Below are 15,673 nucleotides of genomic sequence, written 5' to 3' on the forward strand. Positions count from 1 at the left end.
TTTCTAGAATTTCTTGGTTTTATAGATTCTTCATAAAGACAATTTGCCTATATTAATTCCATGTTTCCTTGAAGTTGAGGGAAGCAGTGACAATATAGAGGATATTGGTGTCTTGGGTCATTAAAATATTTTTGATGAGATGTTTGTCCATGTGATTTATGCACTACAAAGGCATGCTTGAGAAATTTGGCTGTAGGATGATGCCGTAGCTCATTGTTTATACACAAAAAGTTCCTATTTTCAATAAGTTTTCAATATATGCCAATGCCAACATTCCCTTTGAGAATATCTTTGCTGATTACTTGTCAGTGTACTGTGTATTTCAAAACAGTGGATTTGTGCCAGAGGCATTTTCCTTTTCAGCGGGATGAGCTGTGCACCTTTATTCACAAGTCAAACTTTCCAGCAGTGCAAAATGTCCTTCACAGTCTTGCTTACAAATGACCATCCAAATACTTTGTTTAAATGTCTTAGATGAAAAGCTTACAACACTGAGATACGGCCTCTCCATTAGTCCATAGCTGAACTAAAATCCCTCCCTGCAATAGTCTGCTCTTGCTCTAATAACAGAATACCTACATTTGTGAAAACTGATGCATACTCTTCAATCTTTTTTTCTCCAAAGTATAGTTCTCTGCTTCTTCCCCAGTTGGTAATTTTTAGGTTCCCTCCCAAGTCTGGTCACTGGACCCCAGATTTGTCCACACTTTCATATAATATAGCCTCTAGGTGAACACAATACTCAAAATATTGTCTGACTCGAACAGAGTTCGGTAAAACTATAATCCTAAACTCCCTTGATCTGAACAACTATCCTTCTATCAAATGATTACTCTGGAAAAAAGTTGAGTCCAACGTTACACTAAACCATAAATAGATTTGAAATAATTTTTGCAACAGGCATTATAAAATATGTTTAAAGTCAACTTGAGGCGTCTTAAACAGTACTGTTTGGGCTTTTAGATTATTTCTTTCTTAAGCCCCTCCCCCACCAAAATGTAAGATGAAGTAAGTGGACTCAAGCTTTCGCCATTGTAATCGGAAACACCACAAGGTGCCTGCCTCTGAGGTGTCTATTTCATCCCCAGCCCTAGATCCCTGCTCTGCTTACATCAGTTTGAATGAGCCATGGAGGAACACCGACCACCAGTTCGATGAGTCTCAAGGCCCCCCTCTATGTGACAACCATGTGGATGGGGAGTGGTATCGCTTCACAGGCATGGCAGGGGATGCCATGCCCACCTTCTGCATACCTGAAAACCATTGTGGAACCCATGCACCTGTCTGGCTCAATGGTAGCCACCCTCTAGAAGGTGATGGCATCGTGCAACGCCAGGCCTGCGCAAGCTTCAGTGGGAACTGCTGCCTCTGGAACACCACGGTGGAGGTCAAGGCTTGTCCGGGTGGCTACTATGTATATCGTCTGACCAAGCCCAGTGTCTGCTTTCATGCCTACTGTGGTCGTGAGTACCTTCTCTGTGCTCTTTTCCTCCCTTATGAGGGCCAGAGATGGCATCAGAAAAATGCTGTATGAAATTGAGCTATCGTAGTATCTCAGAGTCTAAATAACATTGATTTAGAGTCACAGGTAACTTCAGATTGTGATTTTTGTGATCTGTTCTTAGATTTCTGAAGATGTCCTGAAGAAACAGAAAGGGAAAGGAATTATGACTTTGATCAGTTCTTTTTTATTTTGCCTTTGTTCCACTCAAACAAAACATTAGAAAATGAAATGTTGACTTGGGTTATTTAAATAGTGGATTTCTAACCTTTTTGAGAATGGAGAACCCTTTTTTAAGATATATATCAGACATCCATAAGGTAGTACTGTGCTTAGTATCCATTGATTTTTTTAAGTGATATGTAATGGGAAAAACCTGCTTGAGATCAGTAGTATTTTAAAACAAATGTTTGTGTTATTAATCCCATCAAAATCTGCATGCATTTAAAAATTTTTTAATGTTTATTTATTTTTGAGACAGAGAGAGACAAAGCACGAGCAAGGGAGAGGCAGAGAGAGAGAGGGAGACTGAGAATCCGAAGCAGGCTCCAGGCTCTGAGCTGTCAGCACAGAGCCCGAAGTGGGGCTTGAACTCATAAGCTGTGAGATCATGACCTGAACCGAAGTCAGACGCTTAAAAAAAAAAAATAGAGTACAGGGGTGTCTGGGTGGCTCAGTCAAGCATCCAACTTTGGCTCAGGTCATGATCTTACAGTTCATGGGTTCAAGCCCCACATTGGGCTCTATCTGATACTTCAGAGCCTGGAGCCTGCTTCGGATTGTGTCTCCCTCTCTCTCTGCACCTCCCCCACTTATGCTCTGTCTCTCTCTGTGCCTCAAAAATAAATAAATGTTTTTTAAAAAGTCTTTTTAAATAAAAAATAAAATACATAGAAGAATAGGGCATAACACTTATTTAATCTACAGCTCGTATTTGGTGAGGTTTTAGATTTGCAGAAACTATCACCTGTGGATCTGAAGTTGGGAACCATTGATCTAAATGACAGATGTCCCTGGGCAGTATCTCTTTCCATTGGGTTACATAAACCCTGAACTATGAGAACTCTCAATGTTGGCCAAGAGCTCCTACCTCATGATTGAACCCATGAGGCTTCTCATGAATGAGTGTCCTCTGGTCCTTAACCCCTCATGAAAGGTCGACCTTATCTTTCCACAGATTTTTATGACATCTGTGATGAGGACTGCCATGGCAGCTGCTTGGACACCAGTGAATGCACGTGCTCTCCGGGAACTGTGCTAGGCCCTGACAGGCAGACATGCTTCGGTAAGAAACTAATTGTGAGGTGGAAATAGGCCATTCGCATCAAAAGGCAAATCAAAAACTTCCTGACTGTCTTTTTTCTTGTTTGTGTCTCTAAACCCTTAGAACAGTATTTGCCTTTTTAGTTTGTGACTAAAGCCTCAAACCAAATTTATACATGTGGAGGAACAATCTAGACTCACACTGTCCAATACAGCAGCCCCTACCCGTGTGTGGCTGTGGAGCTCTTGATATGTGGCCAGTGTGGGGGCCCTTGGGTGGCTCATTCAGTTACGCATCTGACTTTGGCTCAGATCATGGTCTCACAGTTCGTGGGTTTGAGCCTCGCATCCAGCTCTGCACTGACAGCTCAGAGCCTGGAGCCTGCTTCCGATTCTGTGTCCCTCTCTCACCCTGCTTCTCCCCCACTCATGCTCTGTCTCTCAAAAATAAATAAACGTTTAAAAAAATAAAAAATAAAAAAAAAGAAATGTGGCTAGTGTGATTGAAAAACTAAATTTTAATTTTACTTAATTTTAATTTAAAAACTGATACTTGAGGGATGTCTGGGTGACTCCATTGGTTACGCGACTGACTCTTGATTTCGGCCCTGGTCATGATCTTGCAGTTCATGAGTTCAAGACCGCATCAGGCTCTGCACTCACAACACAGAGCCTGCTCCAGATCCTCTGTCTCCCTCTCTGCCCCTCCCCATTCTCTCTCTCTCTCTCTTTCTTTCTCAAAAATAAATGTTAAAAAATTTTTTTAAGTGATATTTTATTCAGTCATTGGAAAACCGAAAATGTTTGGGACAACTTGAGTAACCAACAGTAAATTTTATGACTCTAAATGCCAACCAAGTATTTCTCTTTTTTTAATGTTTATTTATTTGTTTGAGAGAAAGAGAGAGAGGGAGAGAGAGTGAGCAGGGGAAGATAAATTGAGAGAGGGAGAGAGAGAATCCCAAGCAGGCTCAGCGGTGTGAGCGCACAACAATCCCATGACATGACCTGAGTTGAAATCAAGAGTCAGCCACTTAGCCACCTGAGCCGCCCAGGCACTCCCCAACCAAGTAATTCAATGAAAAGTTAGCAACCAGGGAGCCTGAGTGGCTCAGTCGGCTGAGAATCCGACTCTGGATCTCAGTTCAGGTCTTGATCTTAGGGTTGTGAGATCAAGCTCCAGTTTTATGCCTAGCATATAGCCTACTAAAAAAGAAAAGAAAGAAAAGAAAAGAAAAGAAAAGAAAAGAAAAGAAAAGAAAAGAAAAGAAAAGAAAAGAAAAGAAAAGAAAAGAAAAGAAAAGAAAAGAAAAGAAAAGAAAATTTAGCATCCAAATTGAGATATGCTGTAAGTATAAAATACACACTAGATTCATTAAAAAAAAATTTTAAATATCTCAATAATTTTAATATTGATTTTATATTTAGAGGAAATATTTTAGACATGTTGGATTAAATGAAATGTGTTCTTAGAATTTTTTTAATGTGACTGCTAGAAAGTGTTAAATTACTTATGTGGCTTGCTTTGTATTTCTGTCAGATGGCTTTGCTCTAGGATTATCTAAGAACATACTCCTATAGCTGCACTAACATAATTTTGGTTTCTCTGAGTAGCAAGAAATGGGAGTCAGATAATTTTCTAGGAAATCTAGAGTTGTCTACTTACACTCAGTTTTTGTCTGTAACTGGAACAAAATAGAGTTAAAAAACCCAAGACTGAAGATCATATCTTTTCCCATTAATGTTATGACTCATAACATTAGTTTCCCATTAAGGTATTCAGACTCAAATAGGTTTAAAACACATCCAGGGACAACCAGGTGGCTCAGTTGGTTAAGTCACCGACTCTTGATTTCAGCTCAGGCCCTGATCTCATGGTTCATGGGTTCGAGCCCTGCGTCTGGCTTTTCAATGAGAGTGTGGAGCCTGCATAGGATTCTCTCTGTCTCCCTCTCTCTCTGCCCCTCCCCTGCTCATGATCTCTTTCTCTCTCTCTGTCTCTCTCCCTCAAAAATAAATAAACACTTATAACACACCCAGAGAGAAAGGGAACACTGGCCCACACCTGCCTTTTCAAGAACAGTAACAGGTCAAATGGAACAGGGATTAAGTTGAAAGGAATATAAAAAGATTCTTATTGTAGAAAAGTTTATGTTCTTCAGCCTCCTTAATGAATCCCACTGACAACCCCATGGAGTATGTTTATGCCCTCCTGTGCCAGCTCTTAGGGATCTTGCATGATGGACTTTGTGTGATTTAATGCTAAAAGGTTTGGAATATAGGAGACGATTGTTCCCGTAATCTTCCCTAACTTCCTTCCCTAACCCCCTCTCCGGCGCGCGCGCACACACACACACACACACACACACACACACACACACGATGTGCTTGGGAAATATTTGGCTTCATTTTAAGGCAGGCTTTGTTTCATTACTCAGCTTTTTTTTTTTTTTTTTTAGTGTTTATTTTTGAGAGAGAGAGTGCAAACAGGGGAGAGGCAGAGAGAGAGGGAGACACAGAATCTGAAGCAGGCTCCCAGCTCTGAGCTGTCAGCACCAGCTGACTGAGCCACCCAGGCGCCCCTCAGCTTTTGTTTTAATATAACATTTGAACAGATAAGATCATTAGATGGGTCCCAAATTGAACAGCTTGAATGGTATACAATGAAATGTCTAGCTCTCTGTCCTCCATTTGTCCCATTTGTCCCTTCTCCAACCCCATCTCAGGTAAACTCTTGTAATATTTTCTGATGTATGCTCCCAAGATTTCTTCAGGCAGATATAAAAAATGTAAATATGTATGTTTATTTACTGCCCTTTTTTTACACCAAAGGCTGCATATTGTACACATCTCTTGGTTAGCAATTTATGTTGGACATCTTTGCCTAGCAGTGTGTAGGGAAATCACCTCAGTTCCTATTCGAAGTCTGTCATGAATTCCCTGAAATTAAAGGCAAAGTTTTGTGTTAATGTAAGTTTTCCTTTATTTTAAAAAATATATATGATATAATTTTAATTATTATTTTAAATTGTGTTAATTTTTTAGTCCAAGAAAAGTGTAAAAGAAAATAATACAACAGGATTATTGGCCAGAATGATAAAATAATATAATTCGTGTACCCAGATTTAACTATAGTTCATTTTTTCTTCCATTTTTCTTTTTTTTTTTAAAGTAAATCTTTTGTGGGGCACCTGGGTGGCTCAGTCAGCTAAGCATCCAGCTTCAGCTCAGGTCATGATCTCTCAGCTTGTGAATTCAAGCCCCGCATCAGGCCCTGTGCTGACAGCTTGGAGCCTGGAGCTGCTTCAGATTCTGTCTCTCTCTCTCTCTCTCTGCCCCTACCCAACTCATGCTCTTTCTCTCTTTCTCTCTGTCTCTCTGTCTCAAAAATAAATAAGAATTTTTTAAAAAGTAAATCTTTTTTTTTTTTGATGTGTATTCATTTTGAGAGAGAGAGAGTGCACAAGAGCAGAGTAAGGACAGAAAGAGAGAGAGAGAGAGAGAGAGAGAGAGAGAGAATCCCAAGCAGGCTCCGTGCTGTCAGTGCAGATCCCCATGCCCGGCTGAAACCTTCGAACTGTGATATGATGACCAGAGCCAAAATCAAGAGTCAGATGCTTAACCCACTAAGCCACCCAGCTGCCCCCTTTTTCTTTTTAAATGAAATTTTACAGATACAAATGAAGTCATCTCACTCCATCTCCTTTTTCATTTCCCTTTTTCACCCTCTGGGAGTAATCACTGTTTTGAAACTAGTGTGTGTTCTTCTGGTCCCTGTTTTTATGCTTTTATTATTTATGTATGTACCCATAACAATGTATAGCATTGTTTTTGCTCTTTTTTTAAAATTTTTTTTAATTAAAAAAAAATTTTTTTTAACGTTTATTTATTTTTGAGACAGGGAGAGACAGAGCATGAACAGGGGAGGGTCAGAGAGAGGGAGACACAGAATCTGAAGCAGGCTCCAGGCTCCGAGCTGTCAGCACAGAGCCCGACATGGGGCTAGAACTCACGGACCGCGAGATCGTGGCCTGAGCCGAAGTCGGCCGCTTAACCGACTGAGCCACCCAGGCGCCCCCATTGTTTTTGTTCTTAAAATTAACATAAAAATGATACCTTACTCCATGTGTGAGATTTTCTCTAGAGTATACTCATAAAAGTAGAATTGCTGGGGCAGAGAGCATCTAAGGCCGTAAGTGACAGTAAACTCCCAAATACCAATGGTTTAAATCAGAAGGGTATTACTGTCTCGCATAAAAAAAGAAAAAAGAAAAAGAAAAAAATCAGTCTCGAGGTAAGCTGTCCAGGCTTGGGACAGAGTATGGCCACATCCAGGAAAGCAGCTGGCACTTGTAACCATCCACTTGCCAGGCAGTAGTGGCCCCAGTGAAGAGTCTAATCTTATGCACTACATTTTTCATTTCTACAAGTTCTGTGCATTTGTTTGGTTTCAATTCTACTTTGTCTTTTTGCATACTTCTTTTATCTTGGTTACTATCCTTTCTTTTATCTGTTTAGTAATTTTTTAGATCATTGCATTACAGATTTTTCTGGATTATTCTGTTATCTCCAGTTCAGAGCCTTCCATTTGTTGTCTTGCCAAGCCATTCTCATCGTGGATCATTTCCTCATGTGTAATGTTTTGTGGCAAACCACCACCTGTTGAGATTGTGTTTCTGTGGAACTCCCCTCTGACTGCCTGGTTTGTGGAAGTTTGACTACAGAGCAGTTTTTCAAATGCTTCTGTCATGCACAACAGAAGTTTCACCAGTCCAGGCCAACTTTTATACCAATTTCTCAGCTCCAAGATCCCCATTTTCCATGGGAATTATAAGTTCCTACTTCAACCGTAGCAAAGCCTGACTTGGGGTTTGCGTTGTTTATGAAGGACTTTTCTCTCCCCGAGGCCTCAGAGAGAGCTTGCTGACTGTGTCCGTGGGCCTCAGGGCAAAGTTCTTCTACTCCCCCTTTCATTGTGGGGATACCTTTTCTGGGGTCCTGGATTTAAGCAGGATTTCATTTGCAGCTCACTTCCTCTCCTGAGCCCAAGGCCATGCCATCTGTCACCCTGTGGGTGTTCAAATCCCAAACCCCTATCCCCAACTCCAAGCCATGAGACATGTATCTCCCAAGCTTCTCTTTCTTTGTAGAGTACGGGAAGTGACATTTCCATTTTTTATAGCAAGCAGCTGTGCATTTTTTTTTTATAGCAAGAGTACTTATCCTTTATCAGATTCTTAAAAAGGTTAACAGTCATTGCTTAAGTACCGAATAGGAATATTCCAATATTTAAAATAGACTTCAAGGGCAGTTCATATTATAACAGAAGATGGCCTCACACATAATTTTTATCAGCTATTCATTTCTGCACTGCAAGTTCCTTTGATGTGTTTAAAACACAGTTTGATTTGTAAGTCTGTATTTATTTAGTTAAACTTCAGGAACTCACTGGAAAAAGTGAGATTCACCAATACAAACAAATAGGTGAGGCCAGGTAACAAAAGAAACTTCATTTCCCCAGTTTTGCTCTTAGAAGGGAATTAATTGGCCAACAACTAAGTGCCTTCTGTTCTAGCAGAGGGCAGATGGGTAAATAACCTGGTTTAGGAGATCAGGTTAATGGAAGTGATTATGAGGATTACAGCAAAGGATTGGTGTATCGACAGGTTCTGAAAAGATGAGAAGACTCTGCTAAGGGGCTTGGGAAAAGATTGAGCTGCTCAACAGTGTGTAAACAGGGTGGTTTCTCTTCTACAGATGAAAATGAATGTGAGCAAAACAATGGTGGCTGCAGTGAGATCTGTGTAAATCTGAAAAATTCATATCGCTGTGACTGTGGGGTTGGTCGTGTGCTAAGAAGTGATGGCAAGACGTGTGAAGGTGAGAATGGGTAAGAAGGGATTCAGATCAAGATCCCAGACTAAACCATTGGCTTACTCTTTGATTGATGTTCATGAAATTGTCCAGCATTAGGAGAGAGTCAAGGTTGGGCTATGTAAAGAAATGACAAAAGGGGTTCACCGTCATTGGGGACTTTCATGTTGCAGGCAGAATTCGGTTTTGATTTCATCTTCAAGATAAAGGCAGTTGTATTTTGCAAGAGGCAGAGGGCCACTTTTTTTTTTTTTTCTTTTTAAGTAAATTCTACCCTCAGCGTGCGGCTGTAACTTACAACCCCAAGGTCAAGAGGCACAGGCTCTACCAACTGAGCCAGCCAGGTGCCCCAAGGGCCACATTTAATTTGGGGGAAAAAATAGGGTATTATGCATTTCTCAAGCTTTAATGTGCCCATAAATCACCTGGGACCTTGTTAAAATGCAGATGGTGATTCAGTAGATCTGGGGTCAGGCAAAGATAATACATTTCTAAATAACTTCTAGATGACGCCTCTGCTGCAGAGGAGCATAGTTGGAGTAGGAAGATAATAGAGATGGTTATAGCAGGGTTTCTCAAACATTCCTGCTGAGGAGAATCACCCGGGTGCTTTCAAACCTGGCCCTTGCCAGTCCTCTCTCCTGGAACCTTGGTTCAGGGGGGCGAGATGGGCCTTAGGGTTTGTGTTTTTACCAAGTTCCATTAGGTGAGTCTTACCATCTTGAAGTTTGGGAACCTGGTTCACATGCAGGCATTTTTTTTCCCCCTCTATGCTTTGCATTTACTGGAGATTAATACACTTTGGGGAAGATAACTAAAATTATCTATTGTTAATAGCAGAAATGCTGTGTACATTTTATATGATTAAGTAATAAAAAAGAATTTGTAATTTATGTCAAATAGTTGAAATGGCAGTTGTGTACTCTGACAATGATATGAAACTTAGGTAATGTTCTTTCTCTAAGACACCTTTGCCCTTGTAAATTATCACAACTAAAATGTCGTCCCTTCCACTTTACTGAGTCTGAATCTCATACCATTGGGAGTTGAGGGACCAAAAGAAAAAAAAGAAAAACCCTCTTTGCAGATTATATGAAGAGATCAAATGGCTTAATTATTATTTACAGAGGACCTATGATTTGTCCGTGAGGCTAAATCGAATTTGTGGTACAACACTGCTTATAAGAGTTCACTTTATTCTGGTAATATTCAACATAATAAAATATTATCCCGAAAGGAAAAATTATGCCTAGTTCCTACATTTTGTTCTATGCAACAAGTTTGCATTAATAACCGAGGGACCATTAGCCAGAATATTAAACTACTGTCACTTATAACAAGACTAAATGTACTTTAAATTTTATTGAGTAAGGGTAATGTCCTGAATCTTCCTTAAATCTTAATTATTTTATGTAATAATCTTTGCATATTGAAATATTAATGAAATGTTCCATGAGGAACATTTGTAATTATTTGCAAGCATTTTATTGGCAGTATTAGTGTTAATCTTCATATAATTTTAAAACCTAATAATCATGATTGAAAGTATCTTAAGAGAAGACAAAATTTATATATCAGGTATACTTTAGCATTAAGATGCATCTTTGAAACCCTTAAGTCTTATTGATAGTCCAAACATATTTGTTTCTTTAGTCATTAAATAATTATATCTTCTTTTTTAAAATAAAAGCCTCTTTTTAATTTTATGTAATTTTTATTGTTTTGTTTATTATGAAAATTATGTTCATAGAAGAAAATAAATACAGAGGAATAAATGAAAGGTAACTAAAATGACCCACAATCCCACCTGCCAGATGTATCCAAACATTTGGAATATCCTCATAAGAGACTTAAACCCTTTATGCCAACATAGAATTTCAACTTACTTTGTGCTTTGCAGTTTTAGACCTACAAATAGCCTGAGTGAACATTTAGTCCAACCCTTCCCTTTTATAAATATTGAAATCAAGACCCAGAGAAATTAAATTGACTTAAGGAAGATCATTTTTAGAAAAAAAATCCCATTAATGTTGACTTAACGTTTTCTAGTATATTTTTATGCTGCCTTCTACATTGTTCTATATCATTTTCAGCTCTTTCAAAAACCAGTAGTAGTACTTGTATCCTTTTTAAGTATCCAGATTTGTAAACAGGTAATAGCCTAATACTTCCTAAGTTTTGCAAGGATTAATTCGCTGCAAATTTGTATTCTTTGTTTGTTTCACAAAAATCGGTCATCCCAGGTTAATTTACTAATGTTCCAAGGAACTAATTTTTTTAAACTGTTATTGAACTGAGAATTATAACTATAACTGGAAATCGGTTTCTATCTTTCTTTGAGCATCTGAGATGCTTTGAAAGCATTCCCTTTACTTATCTTACCCCTAGAACAGGGGCAGCAAACTTCTGTGTAGACCAAATAGTAGGTATTTTAGGCTCTGGGGATCGTATGGAATCTGTTGAAACTACTCAAGTCTGCCCTGTAGTGAGAAAGCACTCAGACGATTGGTAAATGAATGAGCGTGACTGTGTGCCAGTGAAACTTATGCCAGAATTTGATGACCCCTCACAATGTCTAGAGCCCACAAAGGTCATTAATTTTCCCAACTAACTATGAAGTCATGTGGTAGTTTCTTCAGTTTTCAATTGAATATTTTTTTCTTGTTCATTTGGTTGAGTATGCTTTTTGAAAATACAAAACTTTCAGGGCACCTGGGTGGCTCAGTTGGTGAAGTGTCTGACTCTGGATCTCAGCTCAGGTCTTGATCTCAGGGTTGTGAGTTAAAGCCCATGTTGTGCTCCATGCTGGGCATGAAGCCCACTGACAAAGAAGAAGAGGAAGAGGAAGAGAAGGAAGAGGAAGGAGGAGGAGGAAAAGGAAGAAGGAAATAGAGGAGGAGAAGGAGAAAGAGAAAGAAAATGCAAAGCTTTTTTTTTTTTTACATGTTTTATTTATTTTTGAGGCAGAGAGAGACAGAGCATGAGCAGGGGAGGGGCAGAGAGAGAGGGAGACACAGAATCGGAAGCAGGCTCCAGGTTCCGAGCCGTCAGCACAGAGCCCGACGCGGGGCTCAAACTCACAAACCACGAGATCATGACCTGAGCCGAAGTCGGACGCTTAACTGAAGGAGCCACCCAGGCACCCCAAAATGCAAAGCTTTTTAAAGGAAACTTTAAAAAAAATACCTCAAGAGAGGAATGTCACAAAGAGTATGTGAGAGTGTGTCATCCAGGCCTCGTTTTTGTTTTGTTTTGTTTTGTTTTTTAATTTTTTTTAATGTTTATTTACTTTTGAGACAGAGAGAGACAGAGCATGAATGGGGGAGGGTCAGAGAGAGATTGGGAGACACAGAATCTGAAACAGGCTCCAGGCTCTGAGCTGTCAGCACAGAGCCCAACGTGGGGCTCAAACTCACAAACTGCGAGATCATGACCTGAGGTGAAATCAGACGCTTAACCAACTGAGCCACCCAGGTGCCCCTGGGCCTCATTTTTATGTGTGCTATCAGCCCAAGGCACGTATCCCAGTGCTATTGTTCCTAGAGATTTGAGGAGAGGGTCTGGCAATCCAACCAACTGGCAATAATGGATACGTCTCACTAGTCTAGTTGAATTTATATTCTGTCAGTCCCTTTTATATCAGTCATATGCTATAAAATTTCAAAATGAGTGGATTACAGCAACTAAGAAATGACTTTTAGGTCTTCCTCTCCAAAACTGTCGTATAACCATGAGAAAAACAGACAAATCCAGATTGAAGGTCATTCTACAAAATGACCAGCTTAAGAGGTTAGAGCTTTAGATGTTCTAAGATTCCTCTTTCTAGCTATAACGTTTAATAAACATTTTTTGTGTGGACTTCCCTACGTGACTCAGTGACTGGGTTAGACCCCAGTGATACTGCAATGAGTCAAATATATTCCCTGATGCCAAGTGCCAGCCCAAGAACAGAATTCTTGGGAAAGAGGCCTGCAAGATCACTCCCTTTTCTTTTGGTTTTATTGCAGACATTGAAGGATGCCACAATAACAATGGTGGCTGCAGCCATCTTTGCCTGGTGTCTGAGAAGGGCTATCAGTGTGAATGTCCCCGGGGCTTGGTGCTGTCTGAGGATAACCACACATGCCAAGGTAGTACACGGATGCGCTCAACCTCTGCTCTCCCCCGTGAATCTCCCTGCCTTCTTCACTCAAGTGTGTTAATATTCCCATCTTGTAGAGCACCAGCTCTTTCGACAGTGTGTATCTCTGCATCTTCACTCTGGGATCATTCAAAAGAGAAGCTCTCTAAGACAGCATTACCAAAAAGCTCATTTTCTTTTGCTTTTTAAAAAATTCTGGTACAAAAAAAAACATACAACAGAAAATTGACCATCTAAACCAATTTCAAATGTATAGTTCGGTAGTGGTAAGTATATTCACATTGCTGTGCAACAGATTTCCAGAATGTTTTTATCTTGCAAAACTAAAACTCAATACCCATTAAACAATAATTCCCCCCATTCCTCCCTCCCCACCCCCTGCCCTGGCAACCACTGTTATATTTTCTATTTCTATGAAGTTTGACTACTTTAGACACCTCATGTGACTATGTATCTTTTGTGATTGACTTATTTCACTTAGCATTTCATTTAGCACAAAGTTCATCCATGTGGCATATGACAGGATTTCCTTTCTTCATAAAGCTGAATAATATTCTGCTGTATTTATATACTACATTTTGTTTAGGGGCTCATCCATTGATGGGCACTTGAGTTACTTCTACATTTTAGATATTGCAAATAATGCTGCTATGAACATGAGTGTGCAAATATCTCTTTGAGATCCTGTTTTCAGTTCTTTTGGATAAATACCCAGAAATGGGATTGATGGTCCATCGGTTTCCTTTGCTTTTTACTTTTGATTTTTTTCTCTAATTTCTATTATTAGCAGTATAACTAATAGTTAATTTTGAAGTCTAAGACACTGATGCAGTTCCTCTCTTTTCCAACAGATAATTGGGTGGTGAAACTAAGTTGAGAGCCCTAGGGAGCTGATTCGTCTCCCTACAATTACAATGTGAACATCAACAATTCTCTGAGAACTATTTTCTGGAAATCTAGTTATTTATGTCCAGAATATTAACTCATTCACATAGCAAATATTTAATGAGCACCTATCTCTGATTTCCTTATACTGTGTTTTTGTTATGATATATCCTCCCATATTGATGTTGTCCTCACGTATTTTCTGACAGTACCCATAAGTATTCCTTTTCAGGTATTTGTAGAGTCTGGAAAACTGAACACAGGAACACCAAAGAAAAGCAATCTTTTTCGTATTAAGTTAAAGTGGAATTTATAGTCAGTATTTATGGTTTACTGAACAATGCAAGGACAATTTGGAACTCTTTCCCAAGTGCACTAACGTGGTTTTTATTACCTCTGTTTTATGAGACATAATTAATGGTAAAGTCAGAGCAGTACTGTTATGTAATTTAAGCCTACATCAAAGCAGTACTTTTTCTGTATTGCCAATAAATTGTGTTTGTGCTAAAAATTAATCCTTTAGGTGTTTCAGTTCGTGGAACTATGCTATCCACACTTTGAAATAAATGTTGAATTGAAACTCAAACACAATATTTCCTCATTCGGGGAACAATTATTTGAGGATCATTATTAGACCACAACCCTGGGAGTTAGGAGTCCTGGTTTTATTCACCAACTTGTTTTGAGCCTCATAGATTTTCTTAAGGAGAAAACAAAAAGCTCAAATTGTGTGAGGTTAAAATTATTTCCCCTAGACACCGTCCTTACCCTTCTCCCAATTCAAATTTCCCAGTTCTAACAGTACCCCCCTTTCTGCCGCAGTCCCCGTGTTGTGCAGGTCAAATACCATTGAAGTGAGCATCCCCAGGGACCTGGTTGGCGGTCTGGAGCTCTTCCTGACCAACACCTCCTGCCGAGGAGTGTCCAACGGCACCCACGTCAACATCCTCTTCTCCCTCAAGACGTGTGGCACAGTGGTCAATGTAGGTTCTTCCTCGAGGACGCTTGGGGAATAACCAAAAGCCAGTTATTTGGGAGGTAGTTGACAGAGGTATGCAGCGTGGCTTGTGTTATAGATGAAATAGTTCCACATTAAATAATGGAGCTCAAAGAATCATATGCCGTTTATTTAACACATATATTATTGAGCATCTGCCGTGGTCCTGGCACTGTGAGCACAGAGAGGTAAGAAGAGTTCTTCTCTTTCTGTTCTTAAATGGTCCTGTCTCTCCAATGTGTACAGACATTTTCCCAAGTGCCTCAGCACCAGCACTGGGAGACTGGTCACATCTCCTCTGACCAATTATTTTACTTGAAGAAAGCAAATGACACAGATGAAAGTTCACTTATGAGGTAACAAATGAGTTCGAGTAGTAAACTAGACAGAGGTTCAAAGTTTGTATTTTTGTCCAAGAATCTGCATTGGAGTCTCAGGGATATATGAAATAAGATTCCTAACTTTTGAGAACATACACAGTAGTATTGAGATCACACACACACACACACACACACACAATATAAATAAGAAACAGTGAGGGGCGCCTGGGAGGCTCAGTCGGTTAAGTGTCCAACTCTGGATTTCGGCTCGGATCATGATGTCATGGTTTCTGGGATGGAGCCCCACGTCGGGCTCTGTGCTGACAGTGAAGAGCCTGTTTGGGATTCTCTCTCTCCCTCTCTCTCTGCCCCTCCCCCACTCATGCATGCTCTCTCCCTCTCTTTCTCTCTCAAAAATAAATTAAAAAAGAAAGAAACAGTGATACAGATGACAGGTGCTATAGCAGTCTAGAAAGGGACAAACATTGGGGATGTCAAGACAAATGGGACTTGAACTGGAGTAGAAGCACGCATGTGGCTTATACAGAGAGGAGAGGGCATTTCAGATGAGAAACAAGTGAGCAGGTGTCAGATATGGGAATATTTAAGGCTTATGCTGAGTGAATGGGCAGTTCAGACTGACTGGCAAGGAATTCATATTGGAAAAGGAAACTAGAAAAGTAGACGGGGTA

At 39.8% G+C, this 15,673-nt stretch overlaps 1 protein-coding gene across 1 annotated transcript in view; it reads left to right on the plus strand.

The window, feature by feature from the left end:
- Nucleotides 1–15,673, plus strand: part of OIT3 (oncoprotein induced transcript 3) — a 28,538-nt gene that overhangs the window by 4,071 nt on the left and 8,794 nt on the right. The window contains exons 2-6 of the mRNA XM_043596604.1: nucleotides 1,089–1,463; nucleotides 2,679–2,786; nucleotides 8,522–8,644; nucleotides 12,646–12,768; nucleotides 14,487–14,647. Of these exons, the coding sequence (XP_043452539.1) occupies nucleotides 1,089–1,463; nucleotides 2,679–2,786; nucleotides 8,522–8,644; nucleotides 12,646–12,768; nucleotides 14,487–14,647 (890 nt within the window). The remainder of the gene's footprint in view (nucleotides 1–1,088; nucleotides 1,464–2,678; nucleotides 2,787–8,521; nucleotides 8,645–12,645; nucleotides 12,769–14,486; nucleotides 14,648–15,673) is intronic.

This window comes from Prionailurus bengalensis, chromosome D2 (assembly GCF_016509475.1).
Source record: "Prionailurus bengalensis isolate Pbe53 chromosome D2, Fcat_Pben_1.1_paternal_pri, whole genome shotgun sequence".
NCBI lineage: Eukaryota > Metazoa > Chordata > Mammalia > Carnivora > Felidae > Prionailurus > Prionailurus bengalensis.